The sequence below is a fragment of the Cucumis melo genome, chromosome 4, assembly GCF_025177605.1.
Source record: "Cucumis melo cultivar AY chromosome 4, USDA_Cmelo_AY_1.0, whole genome shotgun sequence".
In the NCBI taxonomy this organism is placed as follows: Eukaryota; Viridiplantae; Streptophyta; class Magnoliopsida; order Cucurbitales; family Cucurbitaceae; genus Cucumis; species Cucumis melo.
Window position 1 is genome coordinate 3,270,639 of NC_066860.1, and position 18,518 is coordinate 3,289,156.

Consider the following 18,518-nt stretch of genomic DNA (forward strand, 5'->3'; position numbering starts at 1 on the left):
AAATAAACTCGTACATGTAGATTGATAAACTAATTCGAGGTATATTAAAAATCAAAAAGTTTATATTTGATTTTGATATAAATTTTCACGCTAGGTATTAAGTTGTTGTAAATTTCTATAATGTAAGAAATAAAACAATTATTCATCAACGTTTAGAAAATTTATTACAAATTTAACTGTAAAAAATCGAATTCTTAGCAATCGTAGTTCAAATACTAAATTGCAACTCTTACAACACAGTTTAGATGACAAATGTGTCTTTTAAGTTTACTTAAAGGAAACATTAATCGAGTTCAATTCCAATACTCTATCTTTTCATAAATATTGATGTATAGCTTTGAACTTGGGAAATTGTATCAATTTGAACAAAAAACAAATACTTGTATCAATTTAAATACTAAATTTTACAAGTATGTCAATTTGAATCCCAGACTTTCATCAGTGTATTGGCATAAACTATCTCTTGTGTTATATTTGGATACGTTAGTTTTAACGAATATATTTATAGAAGTTCAAGATTTAAATTGATGCATCTTTTTTTAATAAAAATATAATACAATTATTATGGTGCGTTTGGATTGACTTTCTAAATGTTTATAGACATTTTTTTACACTTATAAACGGTTTTTTAAATACTTAGATGACGTTTGGGCAATGAATATGAAGATTATTATAACAAACCCTTTCTATAACCGATGCTATTTAAAAGTCACTGCTCATATACAATAAAGATTATTTCAAAACTCTTTGTTTGTTATAGCTTAGTTTGCTATAGTATTTACTGTGTGCTACAATTTTTACTATTTGATATTCATAATTTTTTTATTCTTTTCTAACGTTGATTACTATTTATTTTTCAAATTATATTAATTTATGTCTCACACACATTATATTATAACAAAAACTAAAAAAATTTACACTTCAATATACTAATTATTATAATCAAATTATAATAACTTAATCGTTATCCCAAAAGTTTTCTTTAAAAGTTGATCTAAAGATATATTTAATTTATAATTTAAATTGATACAATTTTAAAAATTGAGTATAAATCGATACTTTGCGCTTTTTTCTTTCAACGATGTACGGATGCATGCTCTCAAAATATAATCGTACGGCTCTAACGTACTCTACGCTATCGTCTTTACAACCTTTGATTGATTTCACTTTGTATAGCTCATCTTCATCCACGTTGTTTACTTATCAACCGTCAGATTCAAAGAGCAATTGAACGGCCAGATTTGACCAAAAGCAACCTTCTCTCATATAAAGGCACTGTCACCAAATTTATCCCGCTCTTTTTTTTCACTCCTCCATTGCCTTTTAATAAGCAGAGCTTTCCAATTTTTCATCTCATATCAATCTTTTCGGTGTTGATTATTCGCCGGCGTAATGCAGGGGCGAGCCGCCGCCGCCGCCATCAGTCGTATGCGCTCGAGTAGTGAAAGATCGTCTAGCTCCGCTTTTCAACTTGATGTTAAAGAAGGTTTAATTTGAATTTCTTTCGTTTTCTTTACGATCTCTAGCGGAAATATTGAGCGTGAAGTAGTGCAGCCGGATGTCATTAGGAAGAGCTTTTTTTTTTCCTTGTTCTTTTGATTCATCGGAGACGAGTTTGTTTTTCAAAATCAAATCATTGTTTCATTTTATCATCGTTCGTTTTACTGTCTTTTTCCACGGCGAAATTGCAAAAGCGGCTCTGTATTCGATTGAAGCATATTTTCCTAACCTAATTTCGTAACAATATGACAATTTCTCCTAAGCGATTATCCTTCCTCGTTCAAGCTTGTGTAAAAATTGTTGACGTAGATCCGTGTATATAATTACTAATAATAAGTTTCTGGAATCTCATCCTGATTTTGTTTTTCGTTTTCTGGAGAATTACGTTATATATATTGTTTCTTTTCTTTACTGCAGATATAGGAGCGGAGAGTGATGAGGAGGAGATAAGCAGAGTTCCGCAGATCTGCGACAACTCCGGCTCCACCGTCGGCATTTCAGCGCCAGGTAAAGCGCCCGCATCAGATAGCGTAAGGAGCAGAGGGCGAAGTGCGGCTGAGAAAGAAAGAAAAAGGCTGAAGAGGTAAGATTTTAGGTCTAGAATAAGGTAAAAAAGTAGCGTATAATTGCAAATTTCTTCTGTCGTATCGTATGTGGAGGAAATACTGGTAGCTGAATGCCATTTTCGTGTCCTGAAGATTGTTAAGGAACAGAGTTTCAGCACAACAAGCAAGGGAAAGGAAAAAGGTGTACTTAAGCGAGTTGGAAGAAAGAGCAACAAATTTGGAGAAAAGGAACTCGGAGCTTGAAGAGAAGTTGTCCACGTTACAGAACGAGAATCAAATGCTTAGACACGTACGTCAAACTAAACCCTCTCCTTTAGCTCTATTCGTAAATATCTTTGTTCATGACGGATCTAACATAGACCCAAAAGATTCAACCTCCTCAATTTTAGTATTAATGCCCTTAGCAAGCATAGTGGTGAATATATATGTCTTGAACCTTCGCACTTAGGTTTCCCACCTTTTTGGTCGTCTCGATTATATAAAAAAAATTATTTCAATTTTTTATCCAACACAATTTTAATTTGTTTTTATTAATTCTACCCATCTATTATGTGCGCTAAATTGTAGCGTTGAGGTGTTGGTTCCTATTAAACCTAAACTTAAAATTTATGTTTAATAGATTATTATCTTTGTTGAATTTCGGCACCTTTGTCCTTTAGTTTTATAGGTATCTATCTATGGATTTGGTGTTTAGCAAAAGTCTTGTCTTTCTATTCTTATTAATATTTTTAATGTTTATTAGATCCCATGATTTCATTTTAAGGAAAAAAAAGGTTAGAATGATATAAACTTATGATACACTGAAGTTTAAAGTTTAAAGCAACTTACTTAGATTTTTGTTTAAAACGGCAGTAAAAGATGAAACCAACTAAAATTGCTTTTTTAAAACTATTAAATACAAAAACAACTGTTTGTGAATTCATCTAATTTTGATTAAACTTTTCTTACAATGATGAGATGGGCCATCATCGACTAGTTAATGTCATTTATTAGATAAATTATTGTATGGTTGGCCCACCCCTTATGTCGCCTCTTTCCCATTTGTGAAGCACTACTTAATCATGCATTTTCCAATTTAACAGTATATATAGGAAAATATTAATAAAATATAACAAAATCTTATTAAATATTTTTGAAATTTACTCTATTTTATAAATATTTTAATTTAATTTGTTATATTTTGAATTATATATATAGATTTGTATGTCATAAATTATAGTTATATTACATTTACCTTCTTGATTTTAGATGTGTTTGGATTGATTTTTTATATTTATAAATAAAAGAAAATTGTTCGGAACTTTTAATTTGTTCTTAACTTATACTTAGATAGTCTTGACTTTGAATAATACGTGAAATAACCTTTTAAATCTATTAGTTAATGATTATAATACAGATACTGAAGAACACAACAACCAACAAGAAAAGTGATAGCGATGCTACTAAATGCTAAGGGAAACGAAACCAAAATTGATATAGCGGTATGACAAGGTAAATTTACTCTAGTATTAGTATGTGTACATAATAACCATGTCGACTCGAAAGAAATTAAATGAATAATTAAGTATGGGGTAGGCTTTAATTTCATGTGTCGGGATAAATTATTTAACATGACAAATACAAATATTTGTTGCTTTTTATATAATCATTTGATGTATGATAAAGAAACTGGAAATTTCTTAGCAGTTTAGTCTATCAAACATAGTTAAAGAGGGTAACAACTTAGTCATTATTCTTCATCAATTCGATGATTTTAACTTTTCATTGATTTCTTGATCAAAGTGTATAAGAAAAATTATTAAAATTTACTAATAGTTTTTTTCTTTATTAGAGGTTAAATTGTTTCAAACTACTAAAAAGTCGATAATTATTATAAGAGGATAGTAATTGGGAGAGGTGACTTAAATAACAAAGTAAGAAATGATTGGGCTGAATAGCTACCCCATTCTAATTAATAGGAAATCAAAGAGCAAATAGTCAGTGAATTCTTTTTACTCACCCTACCCAACACAGCTTGGGAGGTCAAATGGCCCCGAAGCATATATGAACTATATTGTTGTTTATTTATTTAGTTTTATGATTAAATTGTTATAAAATTTCTAAATAGTTACCACCTCTAGTTTGGGAACTGAAGAGTCACAACTATATTGGAGGGTCAATCTCTTAGTTATATTGATTTTGAAAATTTTATTGACAATGTTGGATAACATTGTTGAGTAAGATGTGTTTTCTTTTTAGGGTTAACCGTTTGAAGCAATTGAGTTATGTTTATGTGACAGTAAAAATTGTTTATTTAATTTGTTATAAGAATAAAACTGCTTTTATTTTTCTATTTCAAGTTGACAGTTTTTTAATTTGCTTTCTCTATCTCTATTTTCTTCTTCTTCTTTTTCCCTCAAGTAGGTAATTTAATGACATGTTTTGTTCTTGCTATCTTAAGAAAAAAAATATCAAATTATTTTTTTTTATAAAGATAATTGAATTAATATTATTTTATTATTAATTATGTAAAGAAAGATGGATGCATGAATTAGGTGTAGCGTAGGCTACATCTAATACTTACCGTTTTGAAGATAATAATGTGACACTGGTGTATTTATATTGGCCTTTTTAGCAATACAATCTATCAATTATACATAAACAATGTATCAATATTGCTAGAAGACCTAATTTACGTAAATAATATATTAGCATCACAATCTATCAATAATTTCCATTGGTTTTTGGTACATCGTTGCTTATAATTTGATCATTTTAGATATAAATGTGTAGTTTGTTTATTTTCTACGTTAATAATAATCAGTTGACCTAATTTGAAATAGGTATTTGGTAATTGTTGGTGGCAGACTATTGTTAACAATAATGTTGAATTAAATGTTGAGTGTTTATATAGAAAAACTTCTCAATCTTTCCAACCTTTGAAAGTTGAAACTTTAATGAAAGACCTAACTTTAGCATGATCTCCAAAAGAGGGAAAGAAAAATAAACTCAATCAATTGGGTTAATTTCAGTTGTTGAGGATGTATATACTTGTTTTTGAATCCTAAATTAGTAGTTATATTAATTTAAATCGTATCAACTTAAAAAGAATTCTATTAATTTGAATTTTAAACTTTAAATTTTCATAAATGCATCAAACTTAAATCTTGAATTTTCATACATTTATTAATATTTAAACTTTTAACTTTCATAAGTGCGTGCGTCCAAGTAAAACGTTTATATAAGTTTATTTTCTAAATTGATATATTTGTAAAAGTTTATTTTCTAAATTGATATATTTATAAAAATTTAGGGTTTAAAATGATATAATTATTAGTTTGATATTAAAATTGACACAGTTCCTAAAATTCAATAGTTAAGTGGATACAATTAATAGTTTAAAGTTTAAATTGACTATAAATTTTAAAGTTTAGAGATATAAATTGAAATTTTTACTATTGTTTTTCTATTAGATAGGTGTTCGAATTCTATCTATGGAACATGAGTATGTCAAATTGAGTTTGTAAGGAATTCTTTTTTGTAACTTTTTTTTTTTTTTTAAATTGTACAAGTTAAATAAGAGTTCAATTGTGTTTTAGTTACATCAATTTCCCTCGAGAATATAATGTGATAGGTGAACAATACCTTTCAAGGGATGGCAAATAACATGTAACTAATTTGATATCTATAAGGTTTTTAATATATACAAAAAATTCTGAGCAACCAAATGAAATATTAGTATATATTTTCTAAAATCATAAGAAATCATAAATAAATAGGAAAAGAGACGCTAAGAATGAAATAACACGCAACGTAACATAATAAGCTTGTAATAGAGTAATACTGAAATAATACTATAATAATAATCGGAAACATCAAATGTTATAATTACGACTCCAACTATGAGATATACTCCCTACTCGAAGTTATATACTGAAATAATACTATAATAATCGAAAACATCAAATGTTATAATTTTTTATTGATCGATAGTGATCAAATGTAACAAGCTTTGTTTAGAAAACTCACTGTGTAAAAAAGAGACGAGCAAATCATACTACTAAACAACAAAAATATAAAACTAAACTATTCAATTCTAGTACCTCAAATACATAATTCCAACTTCATAAAATCGATTTAATGAGCCATCCTAATTAATGCCCCACGAGACTATGTGATGAGAAACACAAAGTGAGCTTATGATCTTTTTAAATATGGAAACTTTGTAGCCAAAGGGGTTTGGTAAATGAATATGTGTAAAATCCACTAATAGAGAAACAAATTAAATAATAAGAGATATTTTTTATGACTAAAAATAATTAAAATTATTCACAACAAATCTTAAACTAAATTTAACAAATTTAATAAATTATACTATATTTTGTAATTAGCATTTAAAATAGGAAGTTTTGCAAAAATAGCAAAAATATTTATAATAATATAGTCTAAGTTATTATATTCTTTAATTTGTAAAAATAATAAATTTAAAAGCAGATAAACTTTTAATAATTTTTTTGATAGTTATCTGATATTATATTTTTCATATTTTCAATATGAAAGAAAAAATATATATATTAAATTTTTATAAAAAATTTTGAAGAATTTGTTTACGACAAAAACGAAATTCTGAAGCAAAGGCGAAGGGCGGGGCACCGAAGGGCGATGATAAAATCCCCGTAGATATGGGTTCACCACCCAATAAAAACTCGCCACGTCAACTCACAAATTGCATTCCCAAATACAACGGTCGATCATGAGTCAAACTATAGTCAAACCTCTCAATCTTTGTTTTCATCAATTATTCTACACTTCTTTCCTTAAAAAAATTAATTCACTTTCATATATATATATATTTTCTGGGTTCTCAAAAAAAGAGGAAATAATTAAAAAAAAAAGAAAAAGAAAAAAAGAAAGTCGGATTCAAGAGATATATCCATCGCGATCTGATTAGTTCACACTCTCATGCTCCCGCCATTTCCTTTCCTCTCCACGGATCCAGTAAGCTTTTCCCTTCCCTCAACAACTCTCTTCGCTTCTTCAACTACTCCTGCCATTCCTAATCTTGGTACGTTTCCACTAGATCCATTCCCTACTTTTTCCATTAATTTTTTCAGTTCGTATTATTTATCTTTGTTGATGCGTGCATATCGATGGATTTGGATTTGGATTTGGATTTGGATTTGGATTTGAAATTACCTCGATCTTTATTTCTTCTTCCGTTTTTGTATAATTTGAATTCTCAACGAGCCTGCTTGTAGATGTGTTCTTTTTTCTTTCGGAGTTTTGGTGGTTTAGTTGCGAAGAGTTGGAAGTTGAATGCATTTCACGGTTTAGATGTCGTTATTTAATTGCGTTTATTGCTGTTTCTATGCATGTTAATGTGTGGTGAGTAACTATGAAGAGTTTATTTACTCTGGTCCTACCATTCTTAAATGTTTCATGTTTTTTTTTTTTTTTTTGTTGAAGTGGATCTAAATCCAACCGTGTGGTTTTGTTTCTCATGTCTAAGAAACAAGAAAATACATCGAATTCCCGTTGCATTTCATCATGAAAAGAAGTAGAGTGTCATGATTATCAATTGAAATTAGAATTTACTGATGTTTTGTGTTTGGGAAAGAGTGGATTATTGATTTTATGGTGTTTTGTGTAGGATTTGAAACCGATATTTATGGGAGCTTTGTAGAGATAGCTTTTTACGAGGGCCGGGTAGGCTGACCCAACAATGCAAGACCTTAGAGCCAAAATCAGAATTGCTGTTCTTATAGCTGTGACCGTATGGATCAGCCTTGCTGCTACATATGGAATTTTAAAACCAATTTCTAATGGTTGTATTATGACATACATGTATCCAACATATATTCCAATTTCTTCACCTGTGGGATTACTGTCAGAAAAGTATGGGGTGTATTTATATCATGAAGGATGGAAAAAGATTGATTTCAAGGAACATCTTAAGAAACTTAATGGAGTTCCAGTTCTTTTCATTCCAGGAAATGGAGGTAGCTACAAGCAGGCAAGGTCTTCTTCTTCCTTCTCTGCTTCTTCTTCTACTTTTATAATATGAATTTCTCTGACTCTATATCCCTTATGTATTTGATAGTCAGAAATTAATTATAAGTCTCATTTTTTTCTAATCTGTAAATGGTAGTTATGATTTTCTTTTGGAAATTTTCTTGATTACAGGTGCGATCCTTGGCAGCTGAGTCTGATAGGGCTTACCAAGGAGGCCCTCTTGAGCAAACTTTTTATCAGGAGGCTTCCATAGGCAAGGTGGAGGGCGAGGCAGACACTAATTTGGATGGCTTTCAGTTGCCAGATCACTACACTCGTAGGTTGGATTGGTTTGCAGTGGATCTTGAAGGGGAACATTCTGCAATGGATGGTGGTATACTTGAAGAACATGCAGAATATGTAGTACACACCATCCACAGGGTATTTACTCTTAAAGTTTTGTCATGTCTAACAGATTACATCATTTCAAGATTTTTTCCTCTTTTCCATCATAGTAAAAGGGGAGGGGAGGGGGTGGGTGCATGGATGTGTTATATGGTAGGAAGAAGTATTATTCTATTATTCACTCATTGGTCATTAGCACGTTCATCATTGATGGCACTCATTTGTTATTTTCTGGGCTTCTCCATCCATTCCAGAAAATTTAGTTGGAAAAGGGACAATGGATCTTTTAAAATAATGTAAGTGGCGGGATAGTCTCAAATGGATGTATCAAAATATCTATAGAATATTTCCTTTTGTTTAAGTTTAGCTTGCTGATTTTGTCGTGCAGTCATCATAATTGACTTTAATCGAGATGTTAGGTCATTCCTGTCAATTCTGTTATGCAAGAATAATGCAAATAGTATTTTCTTTTTCCGTCTATTTCTATTTTTTTAATGTAATGGTTTTGTGTTGTGGATTTGTGCAGTGAGTCTTTTGTTAAATTCTCCACTTGGTTACCAATCTACCTTGTTTTGTGTGCAGATCTTAGATCAATATAAAGAATCTTTTGATGCCCGAGCTAAAGAAGGTGCTGCTAACTCTGCAAGTATACCTAGAAGTGTGATATTGGTTGGTCATTCGATGGGCGGGTTTGTTGCTAGAGCTGCAGTTGTGCATCCAAGACTTAGAAAATCAGCCGTTGAAACAGTTCTTACTCTTTCTAGCCCTCATCAGTAAGTTACACCTACATAATACTGAGAACATTTTGGGTTTGTTAATTTTGTGCTTCATCTGGTTTTCACATATTTTTCAGATCACCTCCTCTAGCACTGCAACCATCTTTGGGTCGGTATTTCAATCGTGTAAATCAGGAATGGAGGAAGGGCTATGAGGTTCAATTAACTCGCAGTGGGTATTTTGCATCTGATCCTCCACTTTCACATGTTGTGGTAGTTTCAATTTCCGGGGGTTATAATGATTACCAGGTATGTTTGCAGCCAGTTAATGCATTGTGGAATCTTTTTCTTGATTAAACTACAATTTGGTCTTTTAGGTTCTATGGAAAAGACAACATTTTTTTCTCATGCATATGTGGTTTGAATATTCATTAAAAAAATGCGTATTTGGCTTTAATACATAGAATCTATCATTATTTTTTCTTTATATTCAACGCATGCTGATCTATCCTGTCTACAGGTAAGGTCAAAGTTAGAATCCCTGGATGGGATTATTCCTCCTACACATGGCTTTATGATCAGCAGTACAGGTGTTAAAAATGTGTGGTTATCAATGGAACATCAGGCGATTTTATGGTGTAATCAACTAGTTATACAGGTGAGTGAAATTTCTATTTGAGTTTGAAACTTTGCAACTGTATAAGCTGCCTTTAAATTGTTCTGAAAGTTTTCTTTCTTGTCTAGGTGTCACACACCCTTCTTAGTTTGGTAGACTCTAGTACAGGCCAACCATTTTCAGCCACTCGAAAAAGACTCACTGTATTGACAAGAATGCTGCATAGTGGAATACCACAGAGTTTCAATTGGAGGACCCTGTCACACACTTCTCAACAAATTGCTCATTTTCCAGCTAAAAACGGGGAAGATGCATCTGGTAGTCTATCATATTATTTTTGTGTTTGCACATTGATGTTGATGCTTGTTGTTCCTTATAACATTCTATTCCAATGCATGAATCAAATTATTAGTTATCGCATGCATCAAGATAGTGTTTGGGAAAAAGAAAACAAGTTCACTCTCCATTGCCTTCAATTCATGGATCTATATACGTAGTTGGGCTCTATACTCTTGCATGCAAGAGGTTTTATCTTGGTCTTGTCTATAAGAATTTTTTGTTATCTTGGATAGGATCTGTGGTTATAAATTAAAAGACAGAATCAGGATCAACGTTTCATGAATTCATTAGCTTTTCTTTAAAGTTTCAATATTAAAAAAAAGTTGTCTAATACAACCTCTGTATTTAGAAGAATGATTGCAATCATGATATATTGCAGGATCTGTGGTTTCATCTCCATATGCTTGTCCCAAAAATGTCCATTGGAGTGATGATGGCCTAGAAAGGGACCTATATATTCAAACGAGTACTGTCACTGTTTTAGCCATGGATGGTCGCAGGCGGTGGTTGGATTTGGAGAAACTGGTTAGCTTCGGTTACAATTACATCTCAATCTTGAGAATTTTTACTCAACATGTTGTTTCATGTCTTGCATGAAATCATATATTTCCTGATGTGAGGTCAGTCCTACTAGGCATTAGTTACTAAACCCTTACAGGAGTAAATTTTATACATCAATGAAATTTGTTTCTTATGAATTTGAAAAAAGCTCTTATAAGCTGAAGCATTGGGATGTAGTTTAACTAACTTTGTTAACTTTGCTATCGCTCAATACAATTAAGTTCGAGGCTTTTCCCCCCTTCTAAATCTCATTTAACCCTAATTTGCCAATCTTCCCTCCCATTGGTTTGACGATATTTATTATTGGTTTTATTTTATTCCTTGGGTACAGGATCTAAACTTTTGTTTTCTGTAGGGGTCAAGTGGCAAAAGCCACTTTATATTTGTAACAAACCTGTTACCATGTTCTGGGGTCAGGCTTCATCTTTGGCCTGAAAAGGGAAAGTCTGTTAGCTTACCTTTAAGTAAAAGGGTTCTTGAAGTGACCTCGAAGATGGTGCAAATTCCTTCAGGACCAGCACCGAGACAGGTACTAGTTTTGTTTATATTGTGGATTTTTCTCTTCTTTGGCATCTTTGTACTCGTGGACTAGACATATGACTGTCTAGGATCTTATTCTTCCATTGATCTGTGCCATGCTTGTTTAGATTGAACCTGGGAGTCAGACTGAACAAGCTTCTCCTTCTGCTGTATTGATGTTGGGACCTGAGGATATGCATGGCTTCAAATTTATTACAATTTCAGTTGCACCTAGACCGGTATTGATCTTCATTCTTCACTCAGTCATTTAAGTTCATCCTTTCTACTTCCATAAAAAGAATAGACATCTAGTCTTATAAAAGAAGATTAGTCTTTACGATTTTTCCTCTTGCTACAATAAGCTTCTGAATTGGTTTTTCTTCAGATGTATTTTTCCTTTCTCATAGATTAAGGTTGGAATGCTTACAACCTAACAAATTGGTTTCTTCTTTGTACAGTTTTATGGCGTGTGAATTGTACTTTACATTTTGTAAATAAGCAAAATTAGCTTATTTATTTATTTTTAAAGAGCATTGTGTAGAAGTTAGTGTATGTATTGTAACTATTTTGATGGTCAGACTGTTTCAGGCAGACCTCCACCTGCAGTTTCCATGGCAGTTGGGCAATTCTTTAATCCCGATGCAGGGAGGGTGAAAATCTCACCTTGGTCGATGCTTCTTCCCAAGTACTATAATGATGTAAATACCTCATGAAATGCTTTCTTTAAGTGCTCCAATCACTCTGTATCAACTTGATGACTAGACTATTTTAAAATTAATTGTGCTATAGGACATATTTGTGAAGGAGGATCATTCTCTAGTAATGAATTTATCATTCCCCATTAGCTTAGGACTTCTTCCAGTCACCTTGCAACTTGAGACAACTGGTTGTGGAATTAAGAGTTCTGGTTTTTCAGATGATCAAGCTGAAGATATCGAAAACAATAGTAAGTTCAATACTTTTTTTGCATATATTATGACTTATGCCATATTTTTTACGTATCAATACATAGATTTATATTCTAAATCTAGACGTGGATTTCATCATTCCTTCTATTTTATTTTGAGACATATACATGAGTACATCTTTCTATAGCTCTTAAAATCTCCTCTTTTGATCAACTGGAGAAAACATTTGTTCCTCATTGTACTTCTGCTCTTCTTTTGTAAATTTTATACATCAATGAAATTTGTGCTTATCATTTTTTTAAACATGAGCGGAATTTCTCATTGAATAAATGAAAAGAAACTAATGCTCAAAGATACAAACTCTGTAAGAGAGAGAAAAAAATATCAAAACGGACTAAAAGAAATCAACAAAGAGACCCAACAAAGAACAAAATACAGAAAAGATTGCAAATTTCTTCCTTCATTTTCGTATTTCAATAAATGATATGTTATGTCATCCTAGAATTTGCTCAATTAGTAAAGACATATGCCCTCAACCAAAGAGTTCAGTGTTCAAAGCTTCTACCCCACTTGTTTTTTGGATGAGAAATGGTGAGAGCATTTCGTTGACAAAATAAAATTACAAAAAGGTCAACGAAATGCTTTTGTAATCTTATTCGATAAAATAAATGAGCGAGAAAACCTCCAAAATGATCTTTCCTTGCTCATTGCTTTTGCCTGCTCTAGCCTTGTACATTCCATTTGAAAGAAAGAAAAGGTTTCCCAAGTGTTTCCAGCACTCTCGATTGAAAAAACAAATGAAAAGAAAAGGAGGGGAGGAAAGTGACATTCGTTTGAAAGATCTCTAATTATTCCTCAATTTGCTGTGTTAATAGTTCAAATTTCATGGATATACACTGCATAAACATATCATCAGCGATCATTGAGGAGCACGAGTTTCCTGACTATGTTTAAGGTTTAAACTTTCGCACTGCTCATGTCATCATCTTCAAACTTCTGTTAGGTGTTTTATTTCGCTAAAAGTGTAAGCATAAAATGTTTATAGTTTATCTACTAGGTACCAATCTTCTTTATGTTCCTTTGTGACCCACCATGGACTTGTGAATGGAAATCTCTATTGTTGAGAGTTGGGACAATGCTTACATGACATTTTCATGTAATTATTCATCCACACTGTTTCACATTTTTGGTAATCCAGGGCTGTGCAGACTGCGTTGTTTTCCCCCTGTAGCACTTGCTTGGGATGAGATATCTGGTCTTCATATTTTCCCAAATCTTCAGAGTGAGACAATTCTTGTTGATTCCGCACCAGCACTCTGGAGTTCTAGTGCCGGATCTGAGAAAACAACCGTTCTATTGTTGGTATGAACTTCCTTCCATAATTCTTCTTTTATTTGTCCTCATGTAATAAAATCAGAAATGTTGATCTTGTTAACTGTTATCATCTCTACAGGTAGATCCTCACTGTTCATACAAAACAAGCATCGTTGTCTCTCTCAGTGCAGCTGCCGGCAGATTTTTGCTTTTGTATAATTCACAGGTTACAGGCTTGTTAATACCCTAAATTTATACTTGCTTATATCTTTAGCCACTTCACATTATTCCCCGGTGAAAGAAGAGTCCTGCATATATTTATTTTATTTTATGCTCGACTTTTCTTTTCTCCCCTTTGGGTGCGAAACCAAACTTTCTCATGAAAGGATATACAAAGACAGAAACAAGCCCAAAAAATAAGAAAACCCCATGCCCAATAGATTAGCTATCGTCAAACCTCTTGAAGCATATATTTGTTTTCCCCCTACATTTTCTATTCGAGTTTTGAGATGACTCATCAAGCCTTTGCTAATGGCTAACTGTCGAACGGCACTCTTGTGTCAGCTAGCTTAAATTAAATATTCAGGTTTATTTCTGAATCTAACAACACTGAATGCCAATCTTGGTTTTCTGTCTTTCTGCTTTTCAGATGCTTCTCTTCTAGTATCCTTCCTCCCTTTTGAGTTTATGATTCACTTTTGAACCTTTTTCTTTCTCTCATTCTCTCACATGCATGCATGAAGTTATCTTATATATTCCAAGTATGTTTAAAAATCTCATGTTATGTATTGTTTTCTTGCAGATAGTTGGTTTCTGTATTGTTGTTATTTTTTTTGCACTGATGCGGCAAGCGCAAGCATGGAATCATGATTTTCCCATACCCTCAATGCTGGCAGCTGTAGAGTCCAACTTGAGAATACCATTCCCATTTTTTTATTTGGTCATTGTGCCTATTTTACTATCTCTCTTCCTATCACTTTTAACGTCTCAACCACTACCTCCTTTGACTATCTTCACTACAGTCTCGGTGGTCTGTTATTCATTTGCAAATGCTACTGTCATTACTGTGATTTTGGTATCCCAGCTGATTTTCTACGTGATGGCGGTTGTGCATGTTTTCATCAAGACAAGGTCAGATTTTTACTCCGTTTTACAATTCACAGAACTGGAATACTGATTGAATAATATCTTAAGCATTTTCTGATGGAAGGAACTTCTTAACCGAACTACACTAAAGGTGGGAGGGTAGGCTATTAGAGTGTCAGTGTGGCAAATATATTGGTCTAAATAATCAGAAGGTTTAAGGTCAATGATTCATTCATCATGCTGCGAGTATATTACCCATCTTTCTGAATGGAAAATGCCTATTAGTGCATGGTCATATGTGCCTGAATGACTGCCTGACATGTTGCAGGTGGCAAGTGTGGGAGGGGAATGTCGGCTTTGTACTGTTTGGTTGGTTTGGCAAACTATTTTCATGTTTTCAGTTATCGAAGGTATGATTTTATCTTTGATAATAAATGCAGTTAATCATTTACACTTCATAGTACACTAGAACTAGATCTTTGTCAGACAAACCCAACCCGGTTTAAATGTTTTCCATCTTTATTTCAAGTCATGATGTGGGGAAAATGTTTTTGGGGAATAGTAAAGTAGCCACCAAGCTTTGGGTTTTTATGATATAAGTTTTTCTACTATTGAATCTTCTGTTATTGTTTTTCTTTATGTTCTGTAGTCTTGCTAATTTTGACCCAATGCGGAAACTGTTGCTTCTGTAGCTTGTTTGATTGCAATACGTTATTTGGTTTACATTTTTATGGCTTCAACTTTTGGTTACACCTTTCAGAAAAGAAAGATCAAGTCATAATGTGCTGTGTTTTTCGCTCGAGTTGTCCAATAACTATAATGTGCATTTACCTTTACTCTTATGTTTGTTAACTAAAAATGAATTGAACAGTCATTTTCGTGTGGGCTTTCAGATTTTCTGATTCAGCAAGTACTATGCCTATTTGATGCAATGAACCTTGAGTATCCATACAAGTGTTCCCAAGTGTATCCTAGATCTGTTTCCATAAGAAACTATGCTGTCCATGACTTGGACTACCATTATATGCTAATAACTCTTATCATATTAATACTTGGAAAGGAGCTTGTTTCCAAATTTATACTCTTCATATTTAACTGGAGAATCTAATTATGAGAAACATAGAATTTGTTGTCCCTTATTGGCCATTAACTAAACTTGTGTCCGTTTCGATAGTGTTAGGTTATGAAGTTTTGATGTTCAATTTGATTGATTATCTCACTCATTTTATATTAGGTTATAAGGGTGTTGGGAGTCAATCCGTTACTGGCTACTGCACTTTCTGCTATTTCCTTGGCCTGCTTTATTCACCCAGCTATGGGATTGTTTTTGCTACTCGGTTTCCATGCTTTCTGTTGTCACAATGCCCTGTCCAGGTACTTGTAAGTTGACCCTGTTCCATCATTCTTTTTGTCTTTTGGCGGGGTGACCCGTTTTTTTCTTTTTTAAGAAACAGAAAAGGTATCATAAAAAGCCAACAAAAACCCCAAGAGGTAATGAAGGAGAATCTTCCAATTGTTAATAATTTAAAAGCTATAATTACAAAAGAATTTGGTGTAATTTGTGCACCACCAAAACACTGCTGTGTGTCGAACACTTTTTGTGGGGAAAACCTTCAAAACGACACCTGAGAAATGTAACATTTTATTAAACCTGAAATGTCCATGTACTTGTAAGTTGACCCTTCTCATTATTATTTTCTTCTCTTGGGGGGAACCTTAAAATGTCTAATAAGAAGTGTGAGTTTTTTATTAAACTTGAAATGAATCAAGAAATATGAACATCAAGGTTCCACCAAAATAAATAGTAATTGGCGTCCGGGATTAAGATAAGGTTTTCAATCTCGTATGATACATGCAACTCACATATTACAAGCTGAATGGAACGTAGGCTTAGTAAATCAGAACGTGCGGTTGAATAAAAGATTTACTTTCATGTACATTTCTGACGGTTCAATAGACGGAAACACTCAAAACGGATGTGGTGGCAAACAATAAAAACAAAGTGGGTTTGAAATTTAGGCTCTCTGCTCTGAGTGTATGAAATCAATAGTTTTGGCAGCTGGTTCAAATAGAATCCATCTTTACAATACTAGAGAAGACACACTATTATTCTCTTCTACTTGCCTGAGTTAAGATTCATCACTTTTTCCTATGCCGCTGCTCCAAGTGTTGTACATGTATTGTGTCAGTTTTTGACAGCTTCCTTTTGCAGCCACGTACGAAGCAAAAAATTACAAGGTGGAAATGGTTCTCAACAATCCACATTTCCATTGACCGATAAATTGAACTTGAAGGAGTCTATTGAAGATAACCTTTCCACAAGTCCTGGCTCTGCAAAAAGTTATGGGGAAACACAATTGGAGATATTTCATCATTGTCATGGCTTATTGATCTTGCATCTTGTGGCAGCAATTATGTTTGCACCCTCACTTGTTGCTTGGTTGCAGGTATGATTACGAAACAAATGGTTGCCTGAATCTGCTTCATGAAATATTCTTTTCGTCTAAAATGTGTAGCATAAAATGATAGGAATGACATTGGAGGCATATTAAGGGTATATTAGTAATTAGTTAAGTAGCTTGTTCGGGAAGTTGGTTAGCAATAGAGAAGAGAGGGGAGTGTAGAAGACAGGTAATGTTTTGGAGAGTGAGAAGGCTTGAGAATCATCTCAAAATTGGGAGGGTCCAAGTACCTCAAATACCTGGGTTTATCTTGTAATTTCATTATCGTTTATCTTTCAATATATTTGGGTTTTATCAAGTTTCTATTTGGCATCCTTTGGAAATAGAACAATAACACAGCATGTTTTTCTAATTGCACAGTCAAGTTCTTGAGTTTTTGGAGTTATCCTTCATGTTCCTCTCTAAATAACAACGGCTCTGACTTTTTTCACCTTGCATTTAAGCATCTTGTGGATTTTCACATTGCCTATTTTTTGGGATTGCAGAGAATAGGGACAAATCAGAGCTTTCCATGGTTGCTGGATTCGTTTCTTTGCATTGGAGTTATCCTCCACGGCGTCTGCAATTCAAAACCTGAGTTCAATTCCTATTTATTTTCCTTCTTTGGCCTATCACGGACCGAAATCAGACTGGACTTCATCTATTTAGTTGCTGGATACTATAGCTACATGTGTAGCCTGGCCTTGTCTCCATATAAAGTCTTTTACGCCATGGCCACCATAGGAGCCTTTTCACTAACCTCGAGGATTTTACAGAAGAGGATCAGGGAGAAGCTAGAGCCACATTTCGGCGGTCGAAAGCACTCTCACAGACATTGAAAACTGTGGCAAACTTCAGTCTTGAGTTTGAGAGCTGGCATTTTCTTGGTTCTCAAAAAAACAAAAAAAGGTTCAGATTTTCAGATTTTTAATGGTTGTTTTAGCCACAAAACTTGCCATAGATTACATGTAATTGCAAAAATAGGGTGAGAATTAGATCCCTCTGAGTCCTACAAGAAGCTGAGCCGTTTTTACCACATGACCATCCTAGCTTAAAAGAGAAGAAAACACATTTAGTTGTATTTGTTTTGTTCTGATATCAATTTGGAGAGAGTTTCCTTTGTGTTGCGGCTTGACAGGTAGCTGATTCGTTTGTGTATTGTAGAATATTAACAAAGTTGATTATGGAAGGAAGAGAGGTATGCTTTTTTTTTTTCTTTTGTGTTTCAAGAACTTGCATTGATTTGTAGTTTTTCCATATTTTATGTGCATTTGATCTGCCAAGTTGGGGCAAGAAATAATATAAAGAAAAATAGCTAACACTTGGGGATTTCAGTAATGCTCAATTTTAGTCCATGAGATAACAAAATAGTTAGCGATTTTCACCGACTTCTTCTCCTTCGTTGGAGGTGCTCTGCCACTCCTCTCATAGTATGTTTTTTTTGTCTAGGAATACTAACGCTAACAACAGTACCCAATTTCATTGGCCTATTTCAATACGCAGTCTCTTTCGTTGGGCTTCAATTCTGTTTGGGTCTCTTGATTTTGAGGGTTTTGGCTTCAATTTTGAAGAAGTGG

The 18,518-nt window shown here is 33.1% G+C and overlaps 2 protein-coding genes across 4 annotated transcripts; both read left to right on the top strand.

Annotated features, from left to right (window-relative positions):
- Positions 1-1,294: 1,294 nt before the first annotated feature.
- On the top strand, positions 1,295-3,751 carry LOC103503812 (transcription factor HY5). Its single transcript, XM_008468170.3, has 4 exons — positions 1,295-1,486; positions 1,918-2,083; positions 2,199-2,355; positions 3,463-3,751. Exons 1-4 carry the CDS (start codon positions 1,393-1,395, stop codon positions 3,517-3,519), a joined length of 474 nt encoding a protein of 157 aa, XP_008466392.2. The 5' UTR covers positions 1,295-1,392; the 3' UTR covers positions 3,520-3,751.
- Positions 3,752-6,901: 3,150 nt separating this feature from the next.
- LOC103503813 (uncharacterized) lies at positions 6,902-18,156 on the top strand. Of its 3 annotated transcripts, none has more exons than XM_008468171.3 (19): positions 6,902-7,110; positions 7,696-8,058; positions 8,229-8,477; positions 9,024-9,214; positions 9,295-9,466; positions 9,678-9,815; positions 9,902-10,091; positions 10,492-10,637; positions 11,029-11,202; positions 11,321-11,431; positions 11,771-11,890; positions 11,982-12,138; positions 13,299-13,462; positions 13,554-13,640; positions 14,217-14,545; positions 14,829-14,910; positions 15,735-15,880; positions 16,713-16,947; positions 17,448-18,156. In XM_008468171.3, exons 2-19 carry the CDS (start codon positions 7,768-7,770, stop codon positions 17,778-17,780), a joined length of 3,315 nt encoding a protein of 1,104 aa, XP_008466393.1. In that variant the 5' UTR covers positions 6,902-7,110; positions 7,696-7,767; the 3' UTR covers positions 17,781-18,156. The 3 variants fall into 3 exon arrangements, with proteins under 3 accessions (XP_008466393.1, XP_008466394.1, XP_008466395.1); XM_008468172.3 differs by having other exon boundaries at positions 6,903-7,110; positions 15,735-15,874; XM_008468173.3 differs by lacking the exon at positions 6,902-7,110 and having other exon boundaries at positions 7,916-8,063.
- The last annotated feature ends 362 nt before the right edge of the window (positions 18,157-18,518 follow it).

Excerpts from the sequence above, each read along its gene's own strand:
- LOC103503812 (XM_008468170.3), top strand. The coding sequence starts at position 1,393 with ATGCAGGGGCGAGCCGCCGCCGCCGCCATCAGTCGTATGCGCTCGAGT. Across the intron at positions 1,487-1,917 it reads TCAACTTGATGTTAAAGAAG|ATATAGGAGCGGAGAGTGAT; the intron begins GTTTAATTTGAA and ends TCTTTACTGCAG. Across the intron at positions 2,356-3,462 it reads AGAATCAAATGCTTAGACAC|ATACTGAAGAACACAACAAC; the intron begins GTACGTCAAACT and ends ATTATAATACAG.
- LOC103503813 (XM_008468171.3), top strand. The coding sequence starts at position 7,768 with ATGCAAGACCTTAGAGCCAAAATCAGAATTGCTGTTCTTATAGCTGTG. Across the intron at positions 9,467-9,677 it reads GGGGTTATAATGATTACCAG|GTAAGGTCAAAGTTAGAATC; the intron begins GTATGTTTGCAG and ends TCCTGTCTACAG. Across the intron at positions 11,432-11,770 it reads TTTCAGTTGCACCTAGACCG|ACTGTTTCAGGCAGACCTCC; the intron begins GTATTGATCTTC and ends TTTGATGGTCAG.